Raw genomic sequence first — 15451 nt, forward strand, 5'->3', positions numbered from 1 at the left:
ATAAAACTCAATGGAATGAACAAAAGTTCATCCACACAGGCCCTGATACTTGAATGCATGGCTCTGCCCTACTAGTGATCCATAAAGACAATGTGGTGCCACTCAGGTAGAGAGGTAATTGTGAGTGCAGGCAGGGACAGGGAGCTTGTCCTAGCTCCAAGCTGCAGCAATATCAAAGGAAATGATCCATAAGCCGCATATCATGAAGCAGACTTATTTGCATGAAGTGAGATGAATGGCCCCATCAGCCGGGACTCCAGTCGGACCACGCCCCCAACACATTTTGCTCCACCCCCTGGAGCTGAAACACCCTGATTAAGCGCCAAAGGGTGCAGCGAAACACGTTGGGGGCATGGCCTGGCTGAAGTCCAGGCTGAGGCTGCCAGTCATCTCAGTTCATGCACATGGGTCTGCATCATGATGTGTGGCTTATGAATCTTTTCCTTTGACGTTTCTGCCCTACTGGTCTTGTGTGGATTCTTCACACTTCATAATGACTGGTTTAAGCTGGAGACTGCGCTGGACTACTTAAGAAGGTTACTGGTAGTTAATAAGCGGTTCCATGGTGAGTGGTGGTGGTTAGTGCTTATTAACTACCAGTAACCTTCTTAATTAGTCATATCACCAATATGTATGTTTGGGGGTTCTAAGTAATTTTCTAGCAAAAAATATTGATTTTTAACCATGTAAGCAAAAAAATGTCAGAAAAAGGCTCAGTCTTTAAGAGGTTAAACTGCTCTCCTTTTACAGACGGAAGTTCATTCCTTTGATCTAAAACAACGAAATGATACAATGTAAAAGATTGTGTTTATAGCTATCTCACAGCCTTAACAATGCTGATAAACATTTGCTGGAGGCTCTTTTTTTTTTTTTTTTTTAAAGCTGTGAATGAGCAGGGAAAAGCTCTGCACTGTATGAATCGAGGAAATGCCACTTTAAAATCGTGAGGGGGGGGGGGTGAATCAAGATTGAAATTTTTTGTTTAATGATTAATCGTAATCGTGCAGCTCTAATGTCTACTATTTCTACCCTGCTGTTTTTCCACATTTGGGGTCTTTAGGGATAGTAAGACTTATTTTCTTTTTAATCTGGTTGTGTCTTGCAGGATTGAGGCAGCCAATCGTTTAGAAGACAGCTTGCAGAAAAGCAGAGACCTCCTGTCCACTTATGAGAACAAGCTGGGCCTGGATGACACTGTACCCGAGGACCCACGTGGTGTGGACAATAAGCTGATGGAGTTGTCGGTAAGGAAAAATAGTTCTTATAATTAAATCCACACCAAACTGCAGTATGTCTGGAAATAAGAGGATCACTATGGGTACGTGCTTTAAAGAGGCTGATCATCTTCCAAAGATTCACTATATTAGCCCAACAAGCTTCAGAATTTATCTTAATATTTTCATGTCCATCTCCATGCTCATATTTCCAACTCCAAAATTTAGTTCTTGTTGGGTTTACTAGCACAGGATTAACGTTTTGGATATTGTTTTGCTTTAGTGTCTAATAAAGGTTCTTGCATTAAACCCAAGGACGCTTAGACCTCTGTAGTGTATTAATATACCTTTTACTAAACAAAAATTCAGTACATACAATCAATTACAATTATAGGAAAACAATTCAAGACTGACAGATATACCTATAACAAGCATACACAAGCTAACTATCCTTCCTAGCGGATGAGCATGAATAATGGTCTGAATAAAATAGGAATACACTCAATGTTACTTAGCCCAGGTTAGAGCTTCTCGATCTCCGTAGGCAATGAGGATCCCAGGCTTACTCTACAGTGGTTGCAGGAAATTGGGCAAAAGCATCTTCAGGTTCTGGCAGAGACCTTCCTTGCTGTTAAGTCATTATAGAGTCCTCCCCAGCTCAAGTTGGCATTTTTTCTTTGAAAATTCCACTATCCCCACATGTGTGTGGCCTCCCTCTCAACTCTTCCCCTTAAAATGATAGTAAAGTCCACTTTGTGATTTTTACCTACAGGTAGCCTATAAGGCTTATCTGTAGGTAAAATTAATATCTCCTAAATGGGCACCGTTTAGGAGATATTCGTTTTTTTTGGCAGTCGGTGACGTTGCCGGCGCATGCACTCTAAAGGAAAGGCATACCCGCGCTGTTCCTTCAGAGTGCTGTGACACGGGAGTGACGTCATCGTGGCTCGGCCACTCTAGCTGCAGGAGCCTGCCAACCCGGAAGGAAGACCTGGTGAAAATGGAAACTCTGCTGGGGGCTTCATTCCAAGGTAAGCATTTCATAAAGTGCTAGTATAACTAGTACATTATGCCATTGCCTTGCAGTGGAGTTTTTTTTTTAAACTACTGCTGTTTACTACCGCTTTACGAGAGAAACGCTTCCCAATTCAACCTCTAGATGGCACTGTTGTATCATACATGCCATAGGTCCTATATGTCAAAAGGTCAAACTATGTTGACCTGGTTAGCTGAATGTTGACTTGAGTAACAGATTTAACTAAGAACTGATTTTAGCCCAAAAAAACAACCATAGTTCTTGTAGTTTTAGAGGACAGCATGTGTAAATGGTTTTCAATAGCATTTGTTTGGGAAGTAGCCACACACTTGCGGTCTTGCTGCAAAACAAAACTTGAGGTCTGTTTCTAAGGCAAACAAGCAAACATTTTCTTCTCATGCAAGTCTGAGAAAAAAAACTCCAAAAACAGACATATATTTATATCAATCACAACACATATTTATTGGTTAACCTTGCTGATCAGCTCCTTCTTCATTCTAGGCCATGAGCTCCGAGTTGCAGAAGGGAAGAGGCGTCCTTGCAGAAGCTGAGCAGAATGTGCACAACAGCAAATTGTGCTGCCAAAATCTGGCCAATCGTTTCCAGGAGCATTGTCCCGATATAGAGCGCCAGGAGGCTGAAGTGTCCAAACTAAACCAACGCTATGCACAGCTGGACCAGCAGATCCAGAGCAGGTGAGATGTACTCCAGTGTCTGTTCATATGTCAGTTCTCTGTTGAATATGAAATTAACACTTAAAACTTATAAAGTCAAAATTGACAACTTTGTAAACTGCTTTCCAATCCAGAACTATATTTATATCAATGGGACCTGAAAATTGCAATTTTCTGGGCTAATAGGCAAAGGGGGTGTAAAAAAAACATGGGGGGTGGACACTGACTTGGAGAACATGTACCAATGCAAAAAAAAAATTAAAATTCCATTTGACCAGGGGCAGTGATTTTATTTATTTATTTATTTTAAATGCTTAAAAGTGAAACATTAAAAATGCCCAATTCAAACAGCATGCCCCAGGGGTGCTCTAATCCTGCCTTTGAAAGGGCACATCTCTGTCCTGTACAGAAAGTACTACAGCAGCCCTGACATATACAAAGTTTTGAAATTCTATAATAAATGACGTTTCTTTCATGGATTCTTAAAAAAACAAACCCCCCCCCCCCCCAAAAAAAAACTGCACTCCATCTGCCATGTATTTTAAGGGACCTTTTGGAGGGGTTTGTGTGCCGTTTTTCTTTTACTTTATATTGTCACTCTTGCTGCAGCACATCTGACCGCAATAAAAAATAAATATAAAAATAAATAAAATAAAAAAAGGGTGTAGAATCCCTCCCCCCCCCCCCCCACTACCTCCCAAAGAAAAATAATACCTGACCCTTTTGAGCCTGGTATGGATTTTTAAGGCTGATATCCGTGCAGGAAAAGAAATGTGTCGGGTCCCCCAAATCCATGCCAGACCCTTGATCTGAGCAGGCTGGGCAGAAAAGGATGGAGGAGTGTGTGTTTGTGTGTGTGTGTGTGGGGGGGGGAATATGACAGATATGCACCTACTTATTCACAAAAAAAAAAAAAAAAAAAAACATCACCTAAAAATAAGATGACAAAATGTTTGCCAAGTCCTTTTTTTAAAAAAAGTAGAAACTCTAAAAAATGACCACTGTCAATCATGATGTCATGTGACTCAATGAATGACCCGATGCACACAACCGATCCCAGTGAACCCCAAGCTGTCTTCAGCTATATAAGGAAAGGGGCTGGGATAGTGATGAGATCATTTCTATTGACCAAATATAGCCAAGCGGCCATGTTTTGGCAATGATGTAACCCCTCAATCCCCCCCTTCACTTACTTGGCCAGGAAATCCAGGCCTTTTAAGTGAATGGACCGAGTGATGTCAGTGGTTGGTAAGGACACAGTAGGTGCAATAACCCACTGCTTCCATAGCAATCATTAACAGCCAGAAGCTGCCATTTTCATCAACCAGTGATGGGTCCAAACTTACGCTTGTACCGCAACTGGAGCTCATCCCTGTTCCTAAAGCTCCAGATCTACTTCAATATTCCAAATCTTCCTTGCCTCTTTCATCTATCCCTCCTTTTCAGCTGGCCATAGACATCAGTAAACAGTTGGATGTGCATGTTTAATCAGTTTTTCCACTGATACCTAGTACAAATGATGAGAAAATAGGGACGTAAAATACTGCTTTTGAAGCGATCGTACGATAATCTGATTGTTAACACACAGCTTTCGAGAGCGGATCACAACAGCTCATGTGAAATTATCCGAAGGGGCAAATACAGTTTTTCTTGTAGGATACCAGAACAAATTATTATTTTTTTTTTAAATCAGTACAACATTCATCCGAAATAAAAAAAATCAAAAGACCAAGACCATGCATGCTTAAAAATGAAAGAATACATTGCTATATAACACATTACATCAGTTCCCAAGTTGTATTCTGGCGTAGGGAAATTTTTGTAACTTTAGTAACCTATTGGGTGTTTGATATGAGACTAGCAAAAAAAATAAAAAATGGAAAATTATTCGTTTGATATTCTTATCATGTGTACGAGGCTGAACAGGATTGCGGTCATTACATGAGCTATCCTGTTTAGGCAGTGAAGGAAGAGGTGTGCAGATAGTCTTGGTGTTGGGGAAACAATAGGAGGTAATAGGAGTGGGTGACATTGAGTCTTTTCATTTACCTAAATTTCTTGCAAAAATTTTGGCAACATTTTACTTTTTTCTCAAAACAAAATGGACTTAATGAGGAAGGTAAAATTAAAGTGTTTATTTAGGGTGTGATGGACTTCAAATGGTTCCACTGGGTTACAGAAGCTCTTTCCAACTATTCTGGAGCTCTTCTTGTGCCAAGAACCTTATTAGCAAAATATCATTGAGCTAAACTGAGAGATTCCGATTTGGCAAAATTGTGCTCATAGCGAAACCAATAATTTTTCACGGAAACCATTCCACTCTATAATGATCTGATGTTTTTAAAGGGTTAGTTCACCTTTACCAAAAAACTGCCTATGCAGATACAAGATATCTGTAATTAAAAAAAACGGTTCAGCTTGTGACCAAAGTTAAATAATACCCCTGTAGGTGTAGGCCATTACGTACTTTATGAAGCCTCACCTGAAAACTCCCAGGATGTTTCCTAGGAGGCCCAGCTATTACTGTTCACCATAACTGGGGAAAGCTCCTTCTCTGATTCAAACCCTATCATATGCCCTCTCCCATGATGCAGTAACTCTGAGCTCAGAGTTTGAGCGCTCACCCCTGTGATGACGAAACGTAGTAGCTTGGCCTCGCTTAGTAACGTTCTCTGAGTTATTAGGTCAGGCTTCATGAGGTATATAAATGGCCTACACCTATGGCAAGGGCATTATTCACCTTTAAGCCCCGTACACACGCAACGATTATCGGCCGACCGATCGTCCTTCTTTTGTCCAGAGTTGTGTTTTGTTGGTTGAAATGTGCCTAGACTGCACACAAATTTTCTCGCCTGACAAAATTCTACTTCAGAAGTGATGTCATGTGTTGGGTTGCTTTCTTTGTGTTCTTTCTTCACTGAGCATGCCCAAACTTGCTCATCAGATTTTTCCCTGTCGAAATCTGTACTGACTGCACGAAAATCGGCCGTTATGTTGACGGCCAACAAAAATTTTATAGCCTGCACACCAGATTTTTTTCGGCCGAAAAGTCGGAGTTGGTTGTTGGAAGCATCATACTAACAAGCCGAAAATCGTCAGATCGGACGTTGGCCGAAAATTCCCTGCCGATTTTCGAAGCGTGTGTACGGGGCTTTAGTCAAATCTGCACAGCTTGTTTTATCTACAAACTCCCCTTATTTACATAGAGAGTTTTTTGGAAAAGGTGAACTAGCCCTTAGATTTGCCTGATGTCTTTGACCCCATAGTATACTCATTTAAAGCTGCTCTACGACTACTAGCTTGTTGTCCAATTTAGAGAAAACGAGACTGTTCTCTGTTGTCTATGGTCACCTTTTTTCTGGCTAGTATTATTTGTTTACACTATTGTGCTTAGCCTCCATGTTCTCACTTTGTAAAGCACCGTTGAAGTTGTTGGTAACATATAAACCAGTAACACAAATTATAATAAAGAAAGCGGACTTTGACAACAATGCAAATCAGACCTCCGTGAAACCTTTTTGTTGCAGCATATTCTAGCTTGCATGTCTTTTTTATTTAGGTCACAGGGCTTGCAGAAAGCCAAGACTGGCTATCTGAACTACCGCAATGGCTATGACCAAGTCGACGGGTGGCTACGTAATCTTCCCAACTATGAGCCCAAAGACACAGACAGCGTCAAACAAGTGGAAAGCAAACTGAAGAACCAACGGGTAAATTATTCTCAATGTAAAATATTTTCATGACGGCTAACCAGTCTTCTTAAAATATTTGGGAGAAAGGGGGCGCCCACTAAGTGTAGCATTAAAATCATCCATTTTATTAAAATATAATTGGGAACTCACTGGGTTAGCAGATAAAAGGCATATTTCCACAAGAACACCACAGTCCACCCTACTGATGTCTCACCCTGCTTGCACAGCCACCAGGCTCTGTGTGGAAGGCTCAGGACTGCCAGAAACAAACAGGAAGTGCCAGTATTAATTCTGGAGTGCACAGGGGAGCGGGTGCAAAAGCAATGTCATGTAGGTTGTCCTGCATATTCCAATGGATCTTACTAGGCCTTATCAACTCTCTGTAGCCCATAACAAGTAATTACTTGCAAGTAGTTACAGTAAACCCCCCTCCATTGCGGGGGTTACGTTCCGGACCCAGCCGCGAAAAGTGAAATTCCGCTAAATAGAAAAATCCTATTAAAATGCATTGTAGGCATGTTTTTTTTACTGTCACTGTACGTGTAAAAGCATTTTAAGGTCTTTAAACACACTTTTAAAACAATAGAAACTCATTTAAACACATAAAAGATACTAAGAGACATAGCAAGAGCTATGAAAAACACAAAAATATTTCATTTTTAATGATTTATATAGTAAAATAACATTACAAAAAAAAACGCTAATTACCGGGACCGCAAAAACTGAACCGCGATGGAGCGGGAGATTACTGCACTATTGACAAGAAAGTTTTTAACATTGTAGCGAAGCCCAGAGATGTTATAATAGGAAAGAATAGGTGAGGCCACCCCTACAAAATATTTTTTTTTACGAGTATGTGTTAACAAGGTTTTCTGAATTTACTTTTGTTTTCCGGCAGCTTCTGCTGAATGAGATCACTGACCGAGAGCAAGAACTGGATCATGTGACCAGCAGCGCACAGCAATATCAGCAGGCAGTCAAGGTAAATAGTTGTATGGAAAACATTTTTGAATCCTGCAGCTTAGTATGTTATACTTTTATAAGTTTTAATTCATAAAAACTGCAAAAAATTACTTAAAGCATAATTTAAACCCAAAAGCAACAATGTAATATATTGCATCTTACTAATTCTTAGATGTGGTGGCTCCCTTAGGTTTTCTTTTTTTGGTGCTTTTTCCTTTATGATGGCAAAAGCTGGCTTATGGTATTACAAAACTTTAAATCCAGCCCTGTTGATGCATTGGCACCCAACTTTTTTTTCTTCTTTCTTTGTTCCAGGTGTTTGTTCTCCACTGCCCAATTTGCCTTTGATTTTGAAACACTGATAGAATCCTATCAGATGAAATATTAAAGGCAGGGGTGCTCCAATTATTTTGAAGAGGGAGGGCCACTTAAGTGATTTAATAACCAGTCACGGGCCACAAAGAACTATGGGGTTTTATCGCCCCCCAAACCACAAATCTGAGCCCTACCTATAAGGCTGCTTTCACACTGATGCGCTGCAAGCAGTGCATCTGCGTGTTAGTTGCACTGAGCCATAGACTTCGAATACATCTTGCGGGTGTGGTGCAGTTTCTGAAAGTGGATCAAAGCTCCTGCATTCAGTTTTGGTGCACTTTCAGAAAGCACACCAAACCTGCAGGATCTAATAGAAGTCTATGACTTAGTGCAGCTAACCTGCAGGTGCACTGCGTTGCACCTGCTGATTAGTGTGAAATGCCCATTGCAAAAGTGCAGTGTATGTGATGTTTCATACACTGACCCTTTTCCTCTTCCAGCTTCTGCTGGCATTGTTCTCCAGGCTGCTAGAAAAGTCCCAGGTGAAGCGCGCTTAGTATCATTCCTTATGGGACAGGAGCCGACACTAGAGAGAAAGCATCAGCTTAAGCAGCTACTGCTCCCTCTGCAGCTGCCCGATTTCTCTGTTGCTGGCTTGATGTCCTCGGTTGCTCTGGGATAGTGGGTCAGCAACCCATTCATAGCGGTCTGGGCTTGCTGACCCACCACCCCAGAGCATGATAATGCACTTTCCTGCTTTGGGGTCGCAGGCCACATCAGAGGGCTCCATGAGCCACAGGTTGAGCCAACCTGCATTAAGGGCTCCAGAAATAAATAAAAGGAATTCACTAGTTTGGAATCGCAACCTACAGGACCTTGGCAGCCAAAAGTAATACCTTTTTTTTACTAGACCCATAAGCTCCCTCTTGGCATCGCTATAATGTGATCAATTTCTGTGTGTTTATGGATCTCATCTGTTACCATTGAACAGGATTATGAACTGGATGCTGAGAAGCTGCGGTCAGTATTGGATATGGAGAACAGGAGAAGTTCCTATCCTAAACGTTCCAGAATTTTGTCACCTGCAAACAAAGTGAAGGAGGAGGTACTTTAAAAGCCTTAAATTTTATTTCTAGAGTTTTTAAATGCAAGCCTCAGACTTCCTGAACCATTAACACTCTTGGTTATGTTTAACAGGAGGCAGATTTGTCTGCAAGGTTTACAGAGGCCAACGCTGTCAACAAGCAGAGGCTACAGACCCTGGAATTTGCTCAGAACCTACTGCGTCAGGTAATAAACATCATTCACTTTTTTGTAGACTGGTTCCCCGTGAAAGTTCGGAGCTTGGGCTAAGCAAAGAATGGATTTTGATTAGTGTGTAACCAAAAGAATTGCCTCCCAGCGTTAACTGTAGGAGAACCAAAATAATCTTGGGTCTACGTTATAAAGAGTGATTCTATTCAGAGCTTTTAAAGTTTTACTTGAATAGGTAGAAGGCAAATAGGTTGATGGCGATGTTTGTCCACTGTCTAAGCTTAAATGGGGGGGGGATATTAAAACTGTTGTTACCTATATAGGAAGAGTGAATACTCACCTTTACTACCAAACGCTGCTTTATTTAGCAATGTCCCCTAAAAGTCTACTGGAATTTCCTAGGTCCCTGCAGCGCTCGCCGGTTCCTCCTTCTGATTTTGTCACTTTCACCTGCAATGACATAATTTGAAAGTGAAGAACCAGTGAGAACTGCAGGGGACAAAGACTGACACTCCCATAAGCGTCAATTTCCCAGTGGACCTTGGAAAACCAGTTTTAATGAGCGGAGCAGTGATTAGCAGCATGTGCACCTGGTAGGACGAGTATACTTCTAGCAGCAGTTTATTATTTAGAAGTACTTTAAGCATTGGGATGTCATCTGGATAGTCTCAGCGATGCCAGTGCAAACTGAAATTTGCCTAGCATCATGGCATGTGGCATATAGGCCGAGAAATGGCTGGTTCAACTAGAGGCTAATCGCACAACTTTTCTACTTTAGGAAAAATTGTCAGTAGCATTAATTTGATCTTTCTTGGACACATCCAATGTCTTAGGATATTTGACAGTATATGATGTAGCGTTACAACAAACAAAACCTAAAGTTTTTTTTCTTTTTCATATATACAGCAGGCAGATGAGGAAATAAGACAAGAGTCAGTCCAAATGGTTCGTTCGGAGAAACCTCCCGAGGAGACTTGGAAGATTAAGAAGATGTTGGATGATGAGGCACAAAGACGGCAGCAACTAGAATCGGAGATTAGAAGCACTCAAGAGGAGATCATTTATCTCCAGAGTCAAAAACCTCAAGAGACCATAGTAAAGAAAGAAGTTCTGAAGAAAGTTCCAGATCCTCAACTGGAAGAGGACTACCATAAGGTTTTTGAAAGAGTTTCAGAAGAGCAGCGTAGGAATAAATCTTTGCAGGAAGAATTGGAAACCCTGAGACTAAAGGTTCGGACCTTAGAGTATGAGCAAAAGGAAGGCGGGCAGCAGTATATAGTCAAAGAAGTACTAAGGATTGAGAAGGACAAAGCGCAGCAGGAGGATTTCCAAAGGCTCAAAGAAGAGTTGGAGGAACTGAATCGTCAAAAGAGCACAAAGCAGAATGAGATTACCAACTTGAAGGAACGCATCCTTATACTGACAGAAGAAAAGAACAAACCCCAAGAAAAGATCACAGAAAAGGAAGTTGTTAAGCTTCAAAACGATCCTCAGTTGGCTTCAGAATATAGGATGCTTCAGGAGAACATGCAAAGAGAGAATGCCCAGAGGCAAAAGGAGGAGGAAGAGTTGCAGCTCCTACAGGAGAAACTGAAACGTTTGGAGAAGGAGAGAGCTATGGCTGAAGGCAAGATCACAGTAAAGGAAGTGTTGAAAGTAGAGAAAGACCTTGCTTCTGAAAGAGAAGTATCTGACCTTCGTAGGCAGTATGAGGACGAGTCTTCAAAGATACGCATAACTCAACGAGAAAAAAATGAGCTGATACGGAAGATAAGTCTGATGGAGCAAGAAAATGCCAAAGTTGTAGTCCAAGAGAAGGTACGCGAGATCGTTCGACCAGATCCTAAAGCTGAAAGTGAACTGGCCAACTTGCGGGTTGAGCTGATTGAGCAAGAAAGGAAATATCGTGCTGCAGAGGAGCAACTGAAAATCTTCCAGAGTGAACTAGGAGCCCTCAAAGCGCGTGGTCCACAAGTGGAAGTGAAGGAGATAACCAAAGAAGTTATTAAGCACAAGACCGATCCGGAGGTTGTGGCTGAACTAGAGAGGCTCCGTGGGGAGATTCTGGAGAAGACTAGAGTGGTGGAACGTTCTGAGCTAGAGATTAATCAGCTTAAGCAAGAGATAAAAAGCTGGATTGATACCAAACCTCAAGTACAAGTTAAGGAAGTGGTTCAAGAGGTTCTACAATATCGTGAAGACCCTGACACCAAGAAGGAGCTTGAAACCTTACGATCCAAGTTGGCTGAAGAGCAGAAGAAACGTATTGACTTAGAAAGTGAAAGAATGACCCAAGAAGAAAAGATCAGGCAGAAAGAAATAGAACTGTCACAGGTGAGAGAGAAAGTGGTACAGCAGGAGGTGGTCAAATACGAAGAGGATCCTCTGTTGAAGTCTGAAGTCAACAGTTTTTCAAAGAGCATTCAAACTGAGCTTAAACAAAAGGATTCTCTGCAAGAGGAGTTACGCAAGTTGCAGTGGAGGAAATCAGAACTTGAACGTCAGCTTGAAGAGCTTGAAAGGGAACGACAATCCCGGCGGGAAGCAGAGCTTGATATTCAGAAACTTAAAATGAGGTTGAATGAGCTAGAGCAAAGAGAGATTGAGACAAAAGAAAAAGTAACACTGAAGCAAAAGGTCATTCTACAACAAGATCCTCAGCAAGAGAAAGAGCACAACATGCTAAAACTTCAAGTAGAAGAGGAGAGGCACAGAAGGCAAATTCTTGAAACTGAACTGGAGGCACTAAGGAAAAAGCTCATTGTGTTGGAGAAGATGGAGGTTAAGGAAAAAGTTGTTTTCACAGAGAAAATAGAAGTTGAAAAAGATGCTGAGACTGAGCAAGAAATACAGAGGCTGAAGACCATGATGGAGGAAGAGAGCAGGCGTAAGCGAGATTTAGAAGCAGATGTTGACCGCCTCCATGCACATCTTTCAGAATTAGAGTTCAGCAACTCCAAATCCAACAAGGAACTGGAATACCTAAGAGAGGAAGTCCACAAACTTCAGATGGAAAAACAAAGTCTACAGCTAGAGACCCGTCACCTGCAGTCAGAGATTGAGATTACCATAAAGGAAGCCCAGGGCCTGAGAAGCTTAACTCAAGTTGACAGTGGCGTTAACCTAGATTCTCGCTTGGCTTCTTTGGAAAGAGAGTTGAAGGAACTACAGAAAATCTCTCGAGACAAAGATGCAGAAATTGAACAGCTTAACAAACGCTTCGAGACCATGCAGATCAAGAGGGAACAGAGAGAGAACCATCTCCGCCGCTCTATTGTCGTCATCGATCCTGACACTGGCCGAGAAATGTCACCGGAAGAAGCTCGAAACTTGGGCTTGATCGACTGGAAAATGTATGTCAACTTACAAAGCCAGGAATGCGACTGGGAGGAGACCACCATTAAGGGGCCAAATGGTGAATCATCAGTTATCCATGATAGGAAGTCAGGCAAGAAATTTGACATAGAAGAAGCCCTAAGGAACGGGCGCATCACTAAACGTCAATACGAGAGTTATCTCAACAAAGAGATGTCCATCCAAGAACTTGCAGCCTTAGTTTCTGGGAAGTAGTAAGCTTGAGGTGCAATTACTCTGCTAATTGCAGGCAAAATATGGACACTGAACAGAGATACAGCTGCCGTTAATAGGTCTGTTACTCTTATCAATAGCAAAACATCTTTGCTTCTGTCACTATCTTGAACCATGCACATACTCGAAGATCTTTCACTATTGCATTGCTGTGTTCTTAGTGGTCTGCAGACTTGAAAATGTGATTGTGGTCCTTGTCTAGAAACCATAATATCCCCTTAAAATCTGCTTTTCAAGAGCTCTGTGTCAAGGAGATAAAGCGTGCATAGCCATAAAAAAAAAAAAAAAAAAGGTATCTTATTTTTATAGGTCACTCTCCTGAAAACGTATAAAGATAAGAGAAAGATCTTAACTTTATCAGCATCTACACAAGTTTATGCAAAATATGACATTAAGTGCCTATGTATTTTTGTTACCACATTCTTTGTTGTATTATGTAATTTTCATGCCAAAACGCCAAAGAAAATGCATCTTTACAAAACATGCACTGAACAGATATTGCGAATGTAAAATAACCAAAACCACAAAGGCGTGTTTGGTGTATACTCTTCTCTCTTTCTCCCTGTGACTTAGAAGAAAAGTGATTTGTATCATTTGGTATATGGTTTAGATAAGCACAGTTTCTGTCTTGTTACATGTCTATGGTGGTACATTACTAACCCAACCCTTTTTAGACAATAAAAGTTGTGGCATGCTGGCCACAGCCTCTTTTCTGTATATCTTTTGTTAATTTCTGAGTGGGCTAGGGCAATTACTGAAACATTTTATTTATGGTATCGCTAAATAAAGATGCGGTGGTTTTGAACACCTTGTGGGCTGAATTATTTGGCAAATAAGTTTCTATAAGAACAGGTCTTTTGGCAAACATCAAAACTGATCTTAAAGCAACACTGTTATGACAAATGTATGAGGGCTCTTGTTGCTGGAGGTGGAATATCACTGAGATGGGACCATTGGATTGATAGGAACCTCTTCATGTTTTGGAGATACTCATGTTATGGGATGTCACACTCTCCCCCAGTCATGTTGTGCTGGAACTCACACAAGTAAGGATTAAATTAGTTACACTAGATGTATTTAAACATATATTTGTATTATTTATTGAATGCCTAACTGCAAGAAATGGTGGGTTTTATATCAGGTCTCCAAAACCTCATCCCAGTCTTCATCCTCCAGCTCCCCAACACCTACCATGATTATAATTGGTAAGCCAAGTTAGTAGCAGCAGGCAGTAGGAGATCGTTCTAAAACGTGGAAATTAGCTTTTTAGGATCTGAGCCCATAATTACCTCCACCAGGTAAAGGGAATCAAGACTGGGAATGGAACCCCCAAATGGAGTATGGATAGCGTGACTGAGTAGGAGATAATGAAAACACATGAGGCTGGGTAATCCAAACCCTAGTCTTGAGTTCCTGAAATGATTTAACCCCGCCATTGGAAAGAACATATGAGAGATAGGTGACCCCCCTGACAACCCAGAGCCCATGATCAGGCACCGATAATAATTCAGGTAAACACGGGTTGCCCCAAAGGGGCATGTGGGCATTAAATGGAGAGGAATTTGTTTGACTCATGGCTGAATTCCAAATTTTACAGTGGTGAAATAGGTGGGTTTTAAATCAACCTGGTGACCCCAAAAAAAAAAAAAAAAAGTGCAAGCAAAGGACTAGTCACGATTATTGATGGGCTCCCTACAGTCGATCTTTTCCCCATTACTGACTTACCAAGGCTTATTCTGCACTGTGTAAAAAGTGCAAGCAAAGGACTAGACACAATTATTGATGGGCTCCCTACAGTCGATCTTTTCCCCATTACTGACTTACCAAGGTTTATTCTGCACTGTGTAAAAAGTGCAAGCAAAGGACTAGTCACGATTATTGATGGGCTCCCTACAGTCAATCTTTTCCCCATTACTGACTTACCAAGGCTTATTCTGCACTGTGTCTTTGTATGAAGGCGGCCATTTTGGTAGAGGCAGGGCTTTGCATTCAGAACCTCCAGCAAGGAGAATGGTGAACAACACAATAATGACATCGATAGGAAATTAGTGCAGCGCTAAAGCTAAAATGAATCAATTGAATAGGAAATATAGTCCATGCAAAGGAGGAAGGGCCCCGTTTGGATAAAGATGCACTCAGAGCAAATGCCGTGGTCTTGAAACTACAAATCCACCACCAGATAGAATGGCCTCTCACCTCAAAGCACTGACCACAAAGGGTCAAATCACCAGGACAGATTCCACTTGCAACTGAACACCGACGATAACACCTTTGGCAGAATGGATGGATGGGATGATCCCAGTTGCTCCAAATACCTCCAGGGTATATCGATTAGACAATCCAAAGGCTTGCTCTCTTAGTGGTGTGACTCAAAGAAAGGCAAGGGATTGCACATAGTGAAGTATGTCTAACACATTTATTGATTAAAACATAAGAAAGCCTCTTACTTAATAACAGCATACAGCAGGCACATCACATCCTCTCTTGTTGAACAGTCATACACTTCCTCGAGTGACTCTGTGAGACAGCGGGTGATTTCACGGCTCCTCCCTTCCGCACGCGTGACGTCCCATAAGGGAAGGGACTTCCTCAGCGGCTTGTTACAAGTGCAATCTGTGGAATCTGTCCTGGTGATTTGACCCTTTGTGGTCAGTGCTTTGAGGTGAGAGGCCATTCTATCTGGTGGTGGATTTGTAGTTTCAAGACCACAGCATT

At 41.5% G+C, this 15451-nt stretch overlaps 1 protein-coding gene across 1 annotated transcript in view; it reads left to right on the top strand.

Annotated features, from left to right (window-relative positions):
* PPL (periplakin) overlaps positions 1 to 13108 on the top strand; it is a 113181-nt gene extending 100073 nt beyond the window's left edge. Inside the window, exons 16-22 of the mRNA XM_082261192.1 lie at positions 1106 to 1244; positions 2752 to 2945; positions 6484 to 6634; positions 7515 to 7598; positions 8886 to 8999; positions 9092 to 9184; positions 10055 to 13108. Coding sequence (XP_082117318.1) covers positions 1106 to 1244; positions 2752 to 2945; positions 6484 to 6634; positions 7515 to 7598; positions 8886 to 8999; positions 9092 to 9184; positions 10055 to 12718 — 3439 coding nt within the window. The 3' untranslated portion in view covers positions 12719 to 13108. The remainder of the gene's footprint in view (positions 1 to 1105; positions 1245 to 2751; positions 2946 to 6483; positions 6635 to 7514; positions 7599 to 8885; positions 9000 to 9091; positions 9185 to 10054) is intronic.
* Positions 13109 to 15451: the final 2343 nt, after the last annotated feature.

Source organism: Pelophylax lessonae (assembly GCF_965119305.1).
Source record: "Pelophylax lessonae genome assembly, chromosome: 6".
NCBI classification, from domain to species: domain Eukaryota; kingdom Metazoa; phylum Chordata; class Amphibia; order Anura; family Ranidae; genus Pelophylax; species Pelophylax lessonae.